Source organism: Corvus brachyrhynchos, unplaced genomic scaffold, assembly GCF_000691975.1.
Source record: "Corvus brachyrhynchos isolate BGI_N302 unplaced genomic scaffold, ASM69197v1 scaffold115, whole genome shotgun sequence".
NCBI lineage: Eukaryota > Metazoa > Chordata > Aves > Passeriformes > Corvidae > Corvus > Corvus brachyrhynchos.
The window spans coordinates 8,100,053-8,113,866 of NW_008239553.1; the positions used below are offsets into that span (position 1 = coordinate 8,100,053).

A 13,814-nucleotide genomic window follows, 5' to 3' on the forward strand; every position below is an offset into this window, starting at 1 on the left:
GGAGCCGATCCCCCAACGATATCCATCAGGGGCCGCTTTGATTCTGCCCCGGCCTAATCTCCAACACAATTGCGTTTCCTCCGGTTTATTTTTGGCGTGGGAAAGCGAGGCGGGCTGCGGTGAGAAAGCCGGGAGCCTGCCAGCAAGCCCCGTCCGCCTTTTCCTGTATTTTACACCTTGCTCGAATTCCGCCCTTTGGAAAGGAATAATGGCTTTGGGATGTTTTTCTGAGAGGAGAGGAAAAGGATATTTCACAGCAGCCCTCCTTTCACAGGCCCCTCGGCTGAGTCCCCTTGGCCGGGGTTCGCACAGTCTGGTGGCCACCTTTTTGTACCCTTGCACACATCGATATCCACACGCGTGCCTGTGTGTATGTATATATGTGTATGTGTATGTATGCATGTACGCATGTATGTATGCGGACATATATGTGCGAGCGGGGTATCCCGCTCCGCTGGCCCGGCGGCGTGGGACGCGGCGGGCTCTGAGCCGCTGACCCACGCCCGCTCTCCCGCAGGCTCCCGGCCGCCCCCGGAGGAGTGGCTCATCAGCCAGGTGTCGATCCAGCGGTCGCTGTCGGTGGGCGAGGACTGGTCGCAGGATGTGCATCAGGGCCCGCTGACCCAGCTGCGCTACTCCTACCGCGTGGTCTGCAGTGAGAACTACTACGGCGAGAGCTGCTCCCGCCTCTGCAAGCGCCGCGACGACCGCTTCGGGCACTACGTGTGTGCGGCGGACGGGAGCCTGGCCTGCCTGCCCGGCTGGGCCGGCGAGTACTGTACCGACCGTGAGTGTCCGCGGGGAGCGGGGCGGGCGGGCAGCGCCGCGGGCGTCGGCCGCGGCTCTAAAGCTCACGGAGGCCTCCCGTGGCCCGGGCCGTGTTTTTATGCCGACGTCTCCACTCCCTGCCTGGAGAGGCAAAGTTGCGCGCTGAGGACTTTGTCCCCTTTGGCTGCAACCACCCAACGCTGTGCTGCACCTCTGCGAGCCTTAGCAGCAAAGAGGGAGCTGGCAGGAAAGGGACCTTGGCTGATAGCCCTAAATAGCAGTAGCTATTGCAAGGTAAAAGGGTAGCAGCTTGCTCACGCAAAGTCTGCCCCCAACCATTCCTGCAACCAGAGGACATGAGACAGGTGTTGCAGTGTAGTGGTGGGAGCCTTTACTCTGAGTTCCGGGTACCACTGGGATTTTTCAGTCTTTCATTAGCACAAGCCAAAGCCACTTTCTGCTTTTCTAGCAAGAGTTGCAAGAGTTCATGTTTGTTGCATAAACACAAAAACTAAAGGACAACTTGTCAAGTGTTGGCTCTCCCTGTTCACTTCCTCCTGCTCCAGAGCTCCCCGTCCAAAGAAGTTTTAAAACAAAGTTTTGAAAGTGGAAAACTCTTTTTGGAAGTGTTTTTTAAAGCTTATTATCCTTTAAAAGTGTCTTCTGTAGTGCCAGGTGTATTTACCTAAACATTTACGCTTTTTTATGTTCTCTTCACAGCCATCTGTCTGGCTGGATGTACTGAACAGAATGGATATTGCAACAAGCCTGGAGAATGCATGTGAGTAGATGGCAATTGCAGTCTGCACATCAATTAAAATGTCATCTTGTAATAGAAACTTAAACTCTTCTCCATGTCATTAATGTTTTAATTGGACTTTTCTTTTAGCTGCCGTCCTGGTTGGCAAGGCCGCTACTGTGATGAATGCATCCCCCATATAGGCTGCCGTCACGGGACTTGTAAAACACAATGGCAGTGCATTTGTGATGAAGGATGGGGTGGCCTCTTCTGTGATCAAGGTTAGTTCTGAAGCTTGCACTTACAGCTCTAGGTTGGGTACTCCTTAGTACTGCACTAAGGAATCTGACTCACTGGATCTGGAATTAAATTTTCCCAAGGTACATGTTCACAGGCATCAGTTTGTTGCACTGCTGCCTAACTTACCAGTTCTTGTAGTAATTTTGTTTGAAAACGAGGAAACCTTTTTGGTAGCTGCAGTTTTTCTCTTGCAAAAGAAGTTTCTCTTGGAGAAAGACCTAACAATCTGGATGAGTGTTGAACAGACAAGTTTTCTGCCTGCTCAAGCTATTCCTTATTCCTTGAACAAGTATAACAATTTACTGAACAATTTCCATCAGCAGTAAACACCATCATTCGGGCCTTCCTTATTTTGCATACAAGGAAGTTAACTCATGTGATAAGTCTGGAGCATGAGAGAAAAATCATGTAAGCAAGAATGAAAAGTACAGGTTCCATTTTAAGGTACACCAGACCACTTCCACCTATTCAACCCACTGAATCACTGAACCGTAGCCAGCTGAGCAGTCATGTCCTCAAGGCCATATATGCACTGCTGGCGCTGAGATCATTAAGTGCTCAAAGCAGGCTAAGTGTTTCCAGGACAGTTATAGGATTAAGATGGTGAAGGCTGAATTAAGCAGGAAAAGTAAAGTTGCAGATTTTTTTTCTGCTTATAGTTATCTATTAACCAGTTGCATACACATTACTCTATAGTGTTTATAGAGATAATAAAGTTTTTCTACTTATGTCCTATGAACTTACGCTTTACCTCTGTCTCAAATTTAAAGGAAAAAAATTAATAAAACCGTCGATCTTGGCAGAACATTTGACAGTTTAATCTACTAACATCCATAACAAGAGAGCAAATAAACAATAAAAGATTTCTGGTGTTTGTTTAAATCTCAAAGCCAAAACATCTTTTATTTTTCCTCCCTGCCTCTCCAGAATGTGCCTCAGAGCACACCTTTTAAAGATGGAGCTCACTCTTTTAGTGTCTAACATGTTGTTCATGAAGTGTTCATAGTGCTGTGGCGTATCTTTCGGAGAACACCTGCTTATGAAGTACATTTTCCAATTTGGTACCTAAATCCCATTGCAGCTAACCATTTTATGTCCACAAAAAAGGGAGAATATACCAAAACACTAAGAAAGTTAAATTTTTGCCAGCTCTCTCAAAATTCAGAGCTCAAGTGATAGATGGTAATCTGATTATTACTGATAATAACCTGGATAACAATCTCCAGTACTCCTATTGATAGAAAAATTAAATACTTCATTGGAAATTCTGTCTTTTTTGTTGACTACAGCATTTTGTAGGTATATCTTTTCCCAGCTGTCAAAGACGTATTCTCCTAACTCCTGGTATTTTTGCAGATCTGAACTACTGCACTCACCACAGACCATGCAAAAATGGAGCAACTTGCATGAACACTGGCCAGGGCAGCTACACGTGTGCATGCAAACCCGGCTTTACCGGCGTCGACTGCGAACACGAGATCAGCGAGTGCGACAGCAATCCCTGTAGGAACGGCGGTAGTTGCACGGTAGGCGCATTTTAAATGTAAAGCCTTTGTGTGGAGCAAGCCGCGGTGTACCTTTTCAGAAATGGTTCTGTAACAACATAATGGGAATTCGATAGTACACAGGTTCATTACTGACGCTCACAACTATCATACTGAACCCTTTCCGAGAGGTGTCAGGGGAGGAAGTCTGTTACAGGAGGAGGTGTATCATCTAGATTAGAACTAGTCAACTGATCCTTGGGTTTCTGTGGCAGCCATTATGAGAACTTGGCAAGATCTAGGGTTGGTGAGGGAGCAGATCTGTTAAAAATAAGCTTCTCAAACCACCATTCATGCAGAAATGCACTAAGTCTGTATTTTAATCATAAATAAAAGAAAATGTTGCTTTCTGCTATGGGAAGATAGTGTCAAACAATATGGGGGCAATCAGCTGAAACTTTCTGTGAAACAGAATTCCACACTTTCAGATTCCTATAATTTAGTGTTTCACCCTGTTTTCGGACTCAGTTAATGATGGGTTCTTACCAATGATGGATTGGTAAAGGCTGATTGATTATAGATGCCAAATGTAATCTGATGCATGTTTAGAGTAAGGCACAGGACCCTACCTCCCTTCTCCCAAGGTTTTGGACATCCAGTACTTGGAAAGAAGAAACAGTTCATTATGATTTAAGGGGTGGGACTTACCCAAGCCAAAGCAACTTAAAGTCTTGTGAAATAAAAAAGGGCTCTCACACTGAGGATAAATGGCCTGATCACAGCTTCCCACTCTGCTCTGGGAAGACCTCAGGGATCCCATTAGACAGTAGTAGTGTTTGCAATGTTTTTGTCCAACTGCCTGCATGCTCCCTACAACCACATCTCTTCTGCGTGTATAGCTGCACAATTACTCCTGTACGCTGGGTACGGCTGAACCTATGCTCTATCCCTTACAGTCTGACCTGCAGGTGTTTACTCTCCTGGTGTCCCTTTTGCCACATCAGGCTGTGGATGAGAAGGGACAGAACAGCGCTTGCTGCTGACCAAAACTAAGCATGCAGGGAGCTATCATTTGTTGCTGTTAAATAACAGTGGCCTAATGTTGTGTTTTGCAGGATATGGAGAACGGTTATCACTGCCTGTGCCCCCCTGGCTACTATGGCACTCACTGTGAGCACAGTGCTCTGACGTGTGTAGATTCTCCGTGCTTCAACGGTGGCACATGCTTGGAAAAGGAGCAAGGGGCCAGCTACACCTGCGTTTGCCCTTTCGGCTTCACAGGGTCAAACTGTGAAAAAAAAGTAGACAGGTGCACAAGCAACCCGTGTGCAAATGGTGAGTCTTTTTATCAAAAAATCTCATGACCCTGACTCATTTGTGCTTTTCAGTGCAGAAGTGATAGAAATCCAATCTGACCTCTACTCTTCCTCTAGAACATTAGTCCCTCTCCCCCGCTGTATTCCACATCTACCCTAATTTTAGTCTCTTGCTGGGGCGGGACTTTCGCTGGCATTTTCTATGCAACAAAACAATGCACAAGGTTTATCATATGATTAGGAAGATGGCAGAATTAATTAAATTAACTCTATTACATATTTAGAAGGGGCATAATTTTAAAGCACAGTGATAAATTAGGTAAAGTAGAATGAACTTTCAGATGTGTGGTTGTTTTGTAAAATAACCTCTCTCTTCTTGAGGTAGTATAACATGCTGACCGGGGAAAGGTTTAGATTTCTGAGTGAAGTGCATTGCAAACTAATTTTCATTTTACTTTTTTCCCCTCAGATGGTAGTTGCTTTTACCTCGGGCAGTTTCGTGTGTGCCGCTGTCGGGCTGGTTTCTCTGGTCAGAAATGTGAGATAAACATCAATGATTGTGCCAGAAACCCATGTTCCAATGGGGGAACTTGTCATGATCTAATCAACGATTACACCTGCACATGCATGCCAGGCTACAGTGGCAGGAACTGTGACATCAAAACCAGAGATGAATGTGCTTCTGGGCCATGTGAGAATGGAGGCACATGCTACAGTGGACTTTATAGTGCCAATTTTGTGTGCTACTGTCCTTCTGGCTTCATGGGCAACCGCTGTGAATTGCCAGTTTATTCAGTGCCCGTTACACTTCCTCCTAAACCAGTCCCCTGGATCGCTATATCCATGGGGGTGGGGCTGGTGGCTTTGCTCATACTATTCTGCATGATAGCAATGGTCATCAGGCAGATGAGGATGCACCCAGAGCAGGAGTTGGAGACAATGAACAACCTGTCTGACTTCCAGAAGGACAATCTCATTCCAGCTTCCCAGCTGAAAAACACCAATAAAAATAAAGACCTTGAAGTGGACTGTGGGCTGGAGAAATCAAACTACAAACCCAAGAACCATAAACTGGACTACAATCTGGTAAAAGACCTGACAAGTAGAGGGACACCGGAAGATAAATATTACAAAAGTGAAAAGTGTTTAGGAGAGAAGTCTCCCCTCCGACTACACAGGTGAGAATGCAGTCTTTATTACAGTCTTTCTTAAAGCCACTCATCTTCATTATCAGTCTAGAAGCAGGTGAGCATATGAGGGAAAAAGAAAACTCAAGCAGATAATATACAAAACAAACCAGATCAAAGCCAGGAGTCTTCATACTGGAGTATGTGAGTCACAACCAGGTAGTATCCTTAGCTAAGTCAATTAATTTGAGTGTTTGTGCAGGATGCTGTTAGTATGGATACTGTGAAGGAACCCAGAGTGGCTAGGCCAGTGGTGAAAGTAAGAAGTGCCTTTCCTTCCTCAGTATATCTTGAAGGAACAACAGTTAAGGCATACAGAGATTAAAATAAGTATTTCATTTTGTAAGAAGGCAAGATGATCTGCTTACTGAGAAGAATGATAGAGTGAAAACAACTACTCTTTTTCAAAAGGAGAAAAGGGCGAGTATTCAGTGGCTTATCAGTCTTCTGATTCAGGTGCTGAAGGTCTTGTCTGGGACCTGCATGTGGCTGTTACAGCGAGGGCTCTGAGGAACGCGCTGTTAGGTTGCACATGACAGGAGCATAGGAAGACTGCCACTGTTTCTTACTTCCACTTCTCTAGCATAATATTCTGACAGACATAGAACATGTGAAAGTTGATCCTATGCACTTCCCTTCCACACCTTCATGGCTATCTCATTCCACCGCTCCATATTCATGTTAGGTTTTGGGAGTCAGGCTTGTTAGTAGTCAGCTAATATTCTTTTTTCTCTGCCCTGCCTTAGTGAAAAGCCAGAATGCAGAATATCAGCGATATGCTCTCCAAGGGATTCAATGTACCAGTCTGTCTTTGTGATAACAGAAGAAAGGAATGAGTGCATCATAGCCACAGAGGTAAGTAAGTACACAGGTGGATAGGCATAAATTCACAAAGTAAAAAGGTAAAACATCCTTTAATACTGTATCTGAGAAGGCTCCTTTATTTCCTGGGATCATGATGCTTCCCAGCATTTACGTCTCCTCCTCTGTGGCCCACACAGAACATACAGTGGGGAAAATAAAAAAATTAGCTGCTCTGATTTTATTAAACCAGAGGTTTTGGGTATATAAGTCAGTGGTAGATGAAAACACAGAACATCAGCTCATAAAAATTCAGCACATTGTAGGATTATTTCCTCTTAAATAGGTGGTCAGAAGAAATGGAAATAATAATCGTTCTTAGGCTCACTGATGTAAAGCCATGCTTTTTCCTGTGACTACAATGGATAATCTTTGTTCTGTGGAAACAGGCAATGCTATAGATTTCTAGCAGAAGATGGAAGGTAGCAGAATATGTTAGTGGATATGCATAAGAGCCATTTAGAAAGTCTGTTTTAAGGTAATTTCAACCTCTTAGCATTTAAGCTCCAGCTCAGTATTCTCTAACAGAAATTAATGGTGTTACTGATGAAAACATCTCGATTTTTATGTTATATTGAAAAGTTGAATGCCCAAAAAAAAGGAAAGGCCTAACACTGAACTTTAAAGACTTTAAAAAGCAGGTATTGAGGAACCAACTAGTTCCTGAAGAATTACTGGCCCTTTGGAAAAAGTCTCAGAGGAAGCTAAAGGCAATTTGACGTTCACCAATACCTGCCTTCTTTGGTGTAGCCATCGTTAGGACTACTTTCACCCTGCAGGAAAGAGAAGCTTGCTGTGCCATACAGCAGTGATCTGTGAAGTCAGATCTGCAGGATTCCGTCTCGCTTTCCAAGGTGGATATCAGATTTCCCCTTGAAAGCAAGCTGGAACACAAGTCAACCAACAATATTAAAAGTTTAAGACTAAGTGAAAGGATTCAAAGATACAAATGACAGCTAGATGCTTCATTCCCATTAAGCGACCTAAATACTGTATCTTTGAAGATCTTGCTGACCAAAGCTAGGCTCCCAAATTTACATCATGCATCTCCAGACATGTTTCTGTTTTCAGAATGACAACCCTTAGAATCTCTCACCCCATCATTCAGGCTTAATGCTTCTAAACACAAGCTGTTTAAGTATACCATGTACTTCTTACAGAGCCCTAATGTTAAATGCCCAGGTTTGTAAGCATTGTCCCCCTCAGGCCAGGTAGAGAGGCCACTCATCACAGAGATGACTATTTTTTTTTGCTGGTAATTCTTTGCTGCTGGACTCAGCTGAAAACATTGAGCACTGAGAGTTAAACTGCAGTAATGTCTGGCTTAAATTGCTTTAGTTTGACATAGCTGAATTATAGTTTGTTAGTTCTGCACTACTCTGTATGCTGTGATTCCTTCTCATTCCTGGTGTTATTTTACATCCCGACAGGTATAAGACTGAAGATCGGCCCATTTGCACCTCAGATTTGGTGATGCCAGTAGATGGACGTTCCTGCTGCATTGTTTACAATTCAGAACTGGATTGGACTGTTTTTAATTACATGCAACTTGCTGCTCTCAGGCGGAGGATGGAACTGAGTGAACTGGACAGACTGTGAATTTACTGAAAGATGCAATACACCTTTTTGTTCTTACTGCCCTTGTTTGAAGTTTGATACCAGAAATTTCATTTGCTATTGAAAAGGGGAGGCAGAGGGAAGAGAGAGGTTAAAAATGTTGGTGTTTTAAAAGGTGCTGAGGCCAGTTCCTCATGGACAGACCCCTGGCTTTCCAGAACTCTGGTTATGGGAGGTGCTGGTAGATAAGGAGGCACGTAACTGTCACAGATATTGCCATGGAAGGTGCGAAGCAGGACACATTGCTATGCAGATAATGGAATACAGTATAAATGAGGTCTCAATTTTTTCTGGGTTTAAAAGTGCCTATAATGTGTCAAGAGAATCTAACAAGCCCAAACAGAAACTTGACTGCTCTTTTTGCAGTTACCTGAACAGTACTGGGCAGAGGTGGTTGATACTTCCTGCTACACATCCATTTGCATCTCCTCTCTCCTGCTGCATGTACTGGAGACTGTGTAAGGGGTGAGAGGAGGAGGAAAGAAGAAAACCAAATTTACATGTCATCTCATTTGGTGATGCTTTGGAGAACTGATTGACTCAAGCCATGATGTGGGACATGATTTTTGTGGAAGTTGTGATAAGGAATGTGTACTGCCTCTTCCCCATTGATAAGGAGAAGGTATGATCCCAGCTCTATGTAAAGCCTTACAAATGCGTTTAAAATCAATCAGCTCCTAGAACCTTTATGTGCTGAGCTGTCTCAGCTGTTTTCATGCCCTTTGCACTACCAGTGATTGTGAATAGACATTACTTCTTTTCTTCTCCTTCCTCATTCTCTTCCCCCTGCCTTATTTTGACACAAATTCAGGGGTTTATGTCGTGTTTCTGAATTAGGTGCCACCTTTTACTGCAAATAGTCTCAAAATTGCAGCTTCTACTTTCTGAAGAAGCAGCAGCAGTGTACCCACTTACCCCTCCATTTCTCCATCTGGTTGCAAAACTCCAATTCTTGTTCTTCATCCTGGTTCTAAATGCCCAGTAGTGAAGCACCCGCTGAGATGCCCTCTGCCAAGACAGGTGGAGATTAGAGTTAGAAGGTTTTAGGCTCATCCTGTTTCTTTCATACCCACCCACTGCTACATGGAAAATATGCTGTGTCTGTCCCTGGAAACCAGAGGCGGGCAGAAGCTCCTTTCTTCTATACATATTTACAGCAATAATACCGGACACCCCAGTGGAAAGTGCTGTGACATTCATGAATGAGACCAGGGCATGGGGCAGAATGAGGAGGGAGAAACAAGATCTCTTAGAAGAAACCTGGACTGTGCTATCTCTCTGACAGCGATATTCCTGCCCTTGTAAAGCCTGTTGTTGGACTAGCCCATCTACTCCCTTGAACTGTGCAGACAAGACCCCTTCATATTGTCCACTACTGACCTTCTGCTCTGACCACGTAGGACCATTTTGAAGATGACCTTCAGAAATCAATAATATGGGTTTTAGTTTGTCTGTTTGTAGTTTATTTTGAAGACTAGTATTTCGGTAATTTAAAAAAAATCAGAAGCACTGAACTTTCTACGTTTTATAACATTATTTTGTATATAATGTATATTTATAATCAAAACAGAAGTGTAAATATGTTTATTACTTCTCATGTAATGTTTTTAATGTGATGACAAAGTTTGAATTTTATTTTTTTTTTCAAGCAATGAAAATACTTTCCTGCTACGACAAAGTTTATTGTGGTTTGTCCTTTTACACATGTTATTCTGTGACAGCCAAGGTTAGCAAAGCCCCCCAGAAGTAAGCTTGCCTGCCTGGTCCCTGCAGTTCTACATTTACATTTTGCACACCAACTGATGTCAGCTGCTTTTTATTTTTTAAAGTTATACTGTTAGCACATGTCAACAAAGTTGTTCAGCTGAGTGGCATTCATCTGACATTTTGAAATGTTATACATATTTATATTGTGATGGATAATATTTAAATTACATATATACATATATACACACACACGCACACATTCTCTTGCTATTGGTGTGGGACTGAACTGTCAGGAAAGTTATTTTTATTAATACTTCACTCTTCCTCTCCCATCGCAACTCATGACATGAAAGATGCAGATTTAATACCATTTTAAAGTGGCTTAATAAATGCATTGTCTTGGGGTTCACTTACAGAACAAAACACAGTTACTATCTTTTTAAATCCTATTTCTTTAAATACTTCTAATAAGATCCAAATCTTGTCCACAGGTTACTCTGGCACAGCATCTACATCTACTCATGTAAGATTGTATCCCTGTTTGTTTGATTGCAAGGGGTAAGATTTGTCTTTCACTTGTGGGATTAGGGGGAGTTTCAGGCTTTCTCCTCCTGAGTTCACTACACTACATCAGCAGCTGTGTCCTCCCAGGGCATCACAAAGTCATTATCCTCTACAGCCCTTTTGGAGGACATTTCCACAAAAAAAAGTGTAAAAAGCACACTTGTATAAACACTCCCAGCAGGTTTAGTAGCCTTTGAAGCACATATATTTACAGGCAATTAAATCTCTCACTAAATCAGCTAGGTGCAATACAGCCAACATCTGAGTGCACAAAAGCAAAACTACAAGAACAGGAAACTACTGCTGCTCTATTTTAAAATCAGGGGGTTTTGTTGTTGTTGACAAAATGCCAAAAAAGCATCTGAATATTGGATGCCTTTCCTATCTTTCCCCAAAATAAAATCTAAGCAAAATTTGCTATTTTTTTTCAAAAAATGCAAAATTAAAAACCCCAGTGGCATTAAAAAAGCACCATAACAAATTCTTTTTACTTCATCATTAAGATACTACAAATAATGATTCATAAGGGTCCTTCTGAGTGTATTATTAAGGTTACATAAATACTGCTTACTTTGGATGGTTTTGTTTCTCCCTCTTTAGACATTTTCACAGTAAAATTAACTTTCAAATCCCAGCCGATTTCCCCAGCTACCATAAAAAATAAATTTAAGACAAAATTCAGAAATAAGAAGCCACCTCCCCCTCCCCAAACATTCACCCTGTAGAGCAAATTATGAAAAACAAGCCATTGACAAAAAGCTGAGCAGATGCTCCCTGCTTGCAGTCCTTCCTCGGCAATGTGAAATAAACCCAACAGATGCCTCCCTTAATTGAGCACATGGATTACATACACACATGCACTCTGTCCTGCTTAAAACAAAACACACACAAAAATCAAACAGGAAAATAGAGAGAGAACAGACCAAAAAAGACTTGGTTCTTCCTGCTCGAAACATGACAGGAAACTGTACCCCTAGACAGAAGGGAGTTGAAATCCATTAAAACCTGTGGACCTGATTGTGTAGATCCCATGGGGTAAAGCAGGTACAACACATGCCTTTGTGTATCCACACAGGAGAGAGGAAAAAAAATAAAAAGCATCATCTTACAAGGAAATCTGTGAATATTTACTGGAGGCAGCACTGCACGATGCAGCCACCAGAATAGATCACAGATCCTACGCAGGAAAAACAGGAGCGGTGCCTGCTTCCACATAGGGGGAGATGGAAAGCATATGTGAATCCATGCACGTGTGCACATCCCCAAGTCCTTGCCAAAGAAACCACAAGCAAATTAGCTGAACACATAATATGACCTGGATTTAACCTACATCTTTGGGCAAAACCTTCCTCACCAAGGGCCACTGTGCACTGATGGCTCAGCAGCCTGGCTTCCCCCAGGTGAGCACACCTCTGAGCCACAGTGTATGAATTCACTAGGAGGAGCTGAGATCCTTTTGACTGTGAAGACTCCACCTCAGTTTCAGAGATTCCTGTTGAGGACCACAGACCACGTCAGGACCAAAATATCATGATAAACAGTGCCTTTTCTCTTTACAAGTTCTTAACAAGCTTATGGACTTCTCAGACCAAACTGTGCAATTTATTGCTTTCAGCATAATTTGCAGTAACTGTGGCAAGATTATGGATTTGGCTCAAGGACTGCACCTAAACTTGGCATTCAGTTTTAAAAGACTGCACAAATTCACTTGAAAGCCATGTGACAAAACAACTGTTTTAAGAATGGACTCTGCCTCTGAGAAACTCTCTCATGTTTCCTTGTATTAGGACTTGATAAAAATTATTCCACAGCCACGCAGAGCCCTGCAGTCTAAGTGATTTTGGAGCTGGAATGAAGGAGAGGGGTGCTGCCTTGGACACTGCTTTGCCTGAGTTTTTTCATGTTCGGCTCCATCCCAACATCACTTTCCTCTGATGGAGACAGATGCCGGGATATACCTGTAGCTATAGCACCCACTGGTGCTGAGACAACATGCAGCAGGACACAGCACAGGGCACAGAGTTTACTTATATTAGTGTAGCTGAGGGGTGCCTGTAGAAATTAGGGTCGATACAGGACACGCCAAAAATGGGATAAAATGCAAAATGCATTTTATTATGCACAAGACTTGACCAGCAACAGCTTTCAGCCTTCAAAGAGCTGCTGAGGAAGCCTAAATTAGTTATTGTGGAATTTCAACCACCTAGTCCAACAGATGAAACCATCTCTGTCAAAATGCATATCAAGTATTTTCGTTGCTCCTCAGTCTTTTTTTCATTAATTTGTGCTAAAATGAGAAAGGCACTGTAGGTCACTAACAAACCTGCACTACAGCAGCTTAAGCGACAGTTACGTATCTGTGTTTGCCTGTCATTCCCTTATCTCGCATACCTGACCCATAAATACACATTGGTTTTACGCAGCAAATATGACACTCCCAGCACATTTTGCTCCCAATCCAAACTCCAGTTGTGGAGCATTGACATAACTCAGTGGCCCTCTGCCACACTTCATTGTTTTCACAACTTCAATTTCATGCCCTCTCCATCAAGATTCGCTGCCCCCGTTGTGCCTCTCCCTCCCTGCCCTGCTCTCTCTTTTTAAGTTTTGCCATCTCAGCTCCCAGAGCTGGCAGGTAATGGCCTTGGTGGCCAGTGACATTGAAAGCAGTGAGAGTTCTCCTTGATAACTCTTGCATCTACTCTAAATCATCCTATTCTCCTCTCAGACCTTCTCTGGGAACCGGTGACCCAGAAACATGAAGCCATCCTTTCTCTTTCTCCTGCCTCTGCTGGGCATTACTACTGCCATCCTTGCTCCTCTTCCCCTGCACAATTCCGGGGCATATTTCTGCAGCACAGTGGTCTATCATGCTGCAGGGTTAGGATGGAACTCTCTGGTCCATCAGGTAACTGCTTGTGTACACAGCAATAATTTCAGATGCCCCAGCAATTGTTCCACTCACAGCATTTGATTCCAAGGACCTTTGTACCTGGAATGTACCTTTGTTTCCTCCCTTTTAATTCTTGATGACAGACCATCACCTTCCCAGAGGTGCTCCCTTCTCCCATAGATCAGCTGTCCCCTCCAACGAATGTTTCAGCCCTTGGGAGATGCAAAGGAGAAGAGACACAACATTGATCTGCTTACAAAGCTCACCCAGCAGTCACTGCCACCCAGAGGTCTTCACTGCCTTCCTGCGGCACTCCACACATGTCCCTGAGAAACTCAGTGGTGACAGGCTCTGTGCAGTTCCCCACACTGCAGGAAT

At 43.3% G+C, this 13,814-nt stretch overlaps 1 protein-coding gene across 2 annotated transcripts in view; it reads left to right on the forward strand.

Moving 5' to 3' along the window:
• Window positions 1–9,943, forward strand: part of DLL4 (delta like canonical Notch ligand 4) — an 11,909-nt gene extending 1,966 nt beyond the window's left edge. The window contains exons 1-8 of one of the 2 annotated variants that reach the window (XM_017742255.1): window positions 31–787; window positions 1,489–1,549; window positions 1,658–1,788; window positions 3,164–3,333; window positions 4,407–4,626; window positions 5,077–5,785; window positions 6,541–6,649; window positions 8,086–9,943. In XM_017742255.1, coding sequence (XP_017597744.1) covers window positions 373–787; window positions 1,489–1,549; window positions 1,658–1,788; window positions 3,164–3,333; window positions 4,407–4,626; window positions 5,077–5,785; window positions 6,541–6,649; window positions 8,086–8,091 — 1,821 coding nt within the window. In that variant the 5' untranslated portion in view covers window positions 31–372 and the 3' untranslated portion in view covers window positions 8,092–9,943. The other variant, XM_017742256.1, reaches the window with a different exon arrangement.
• The last annotated feature ends 3,871 nt before the right edge of the window (window positions 9,944–13,814 follow it).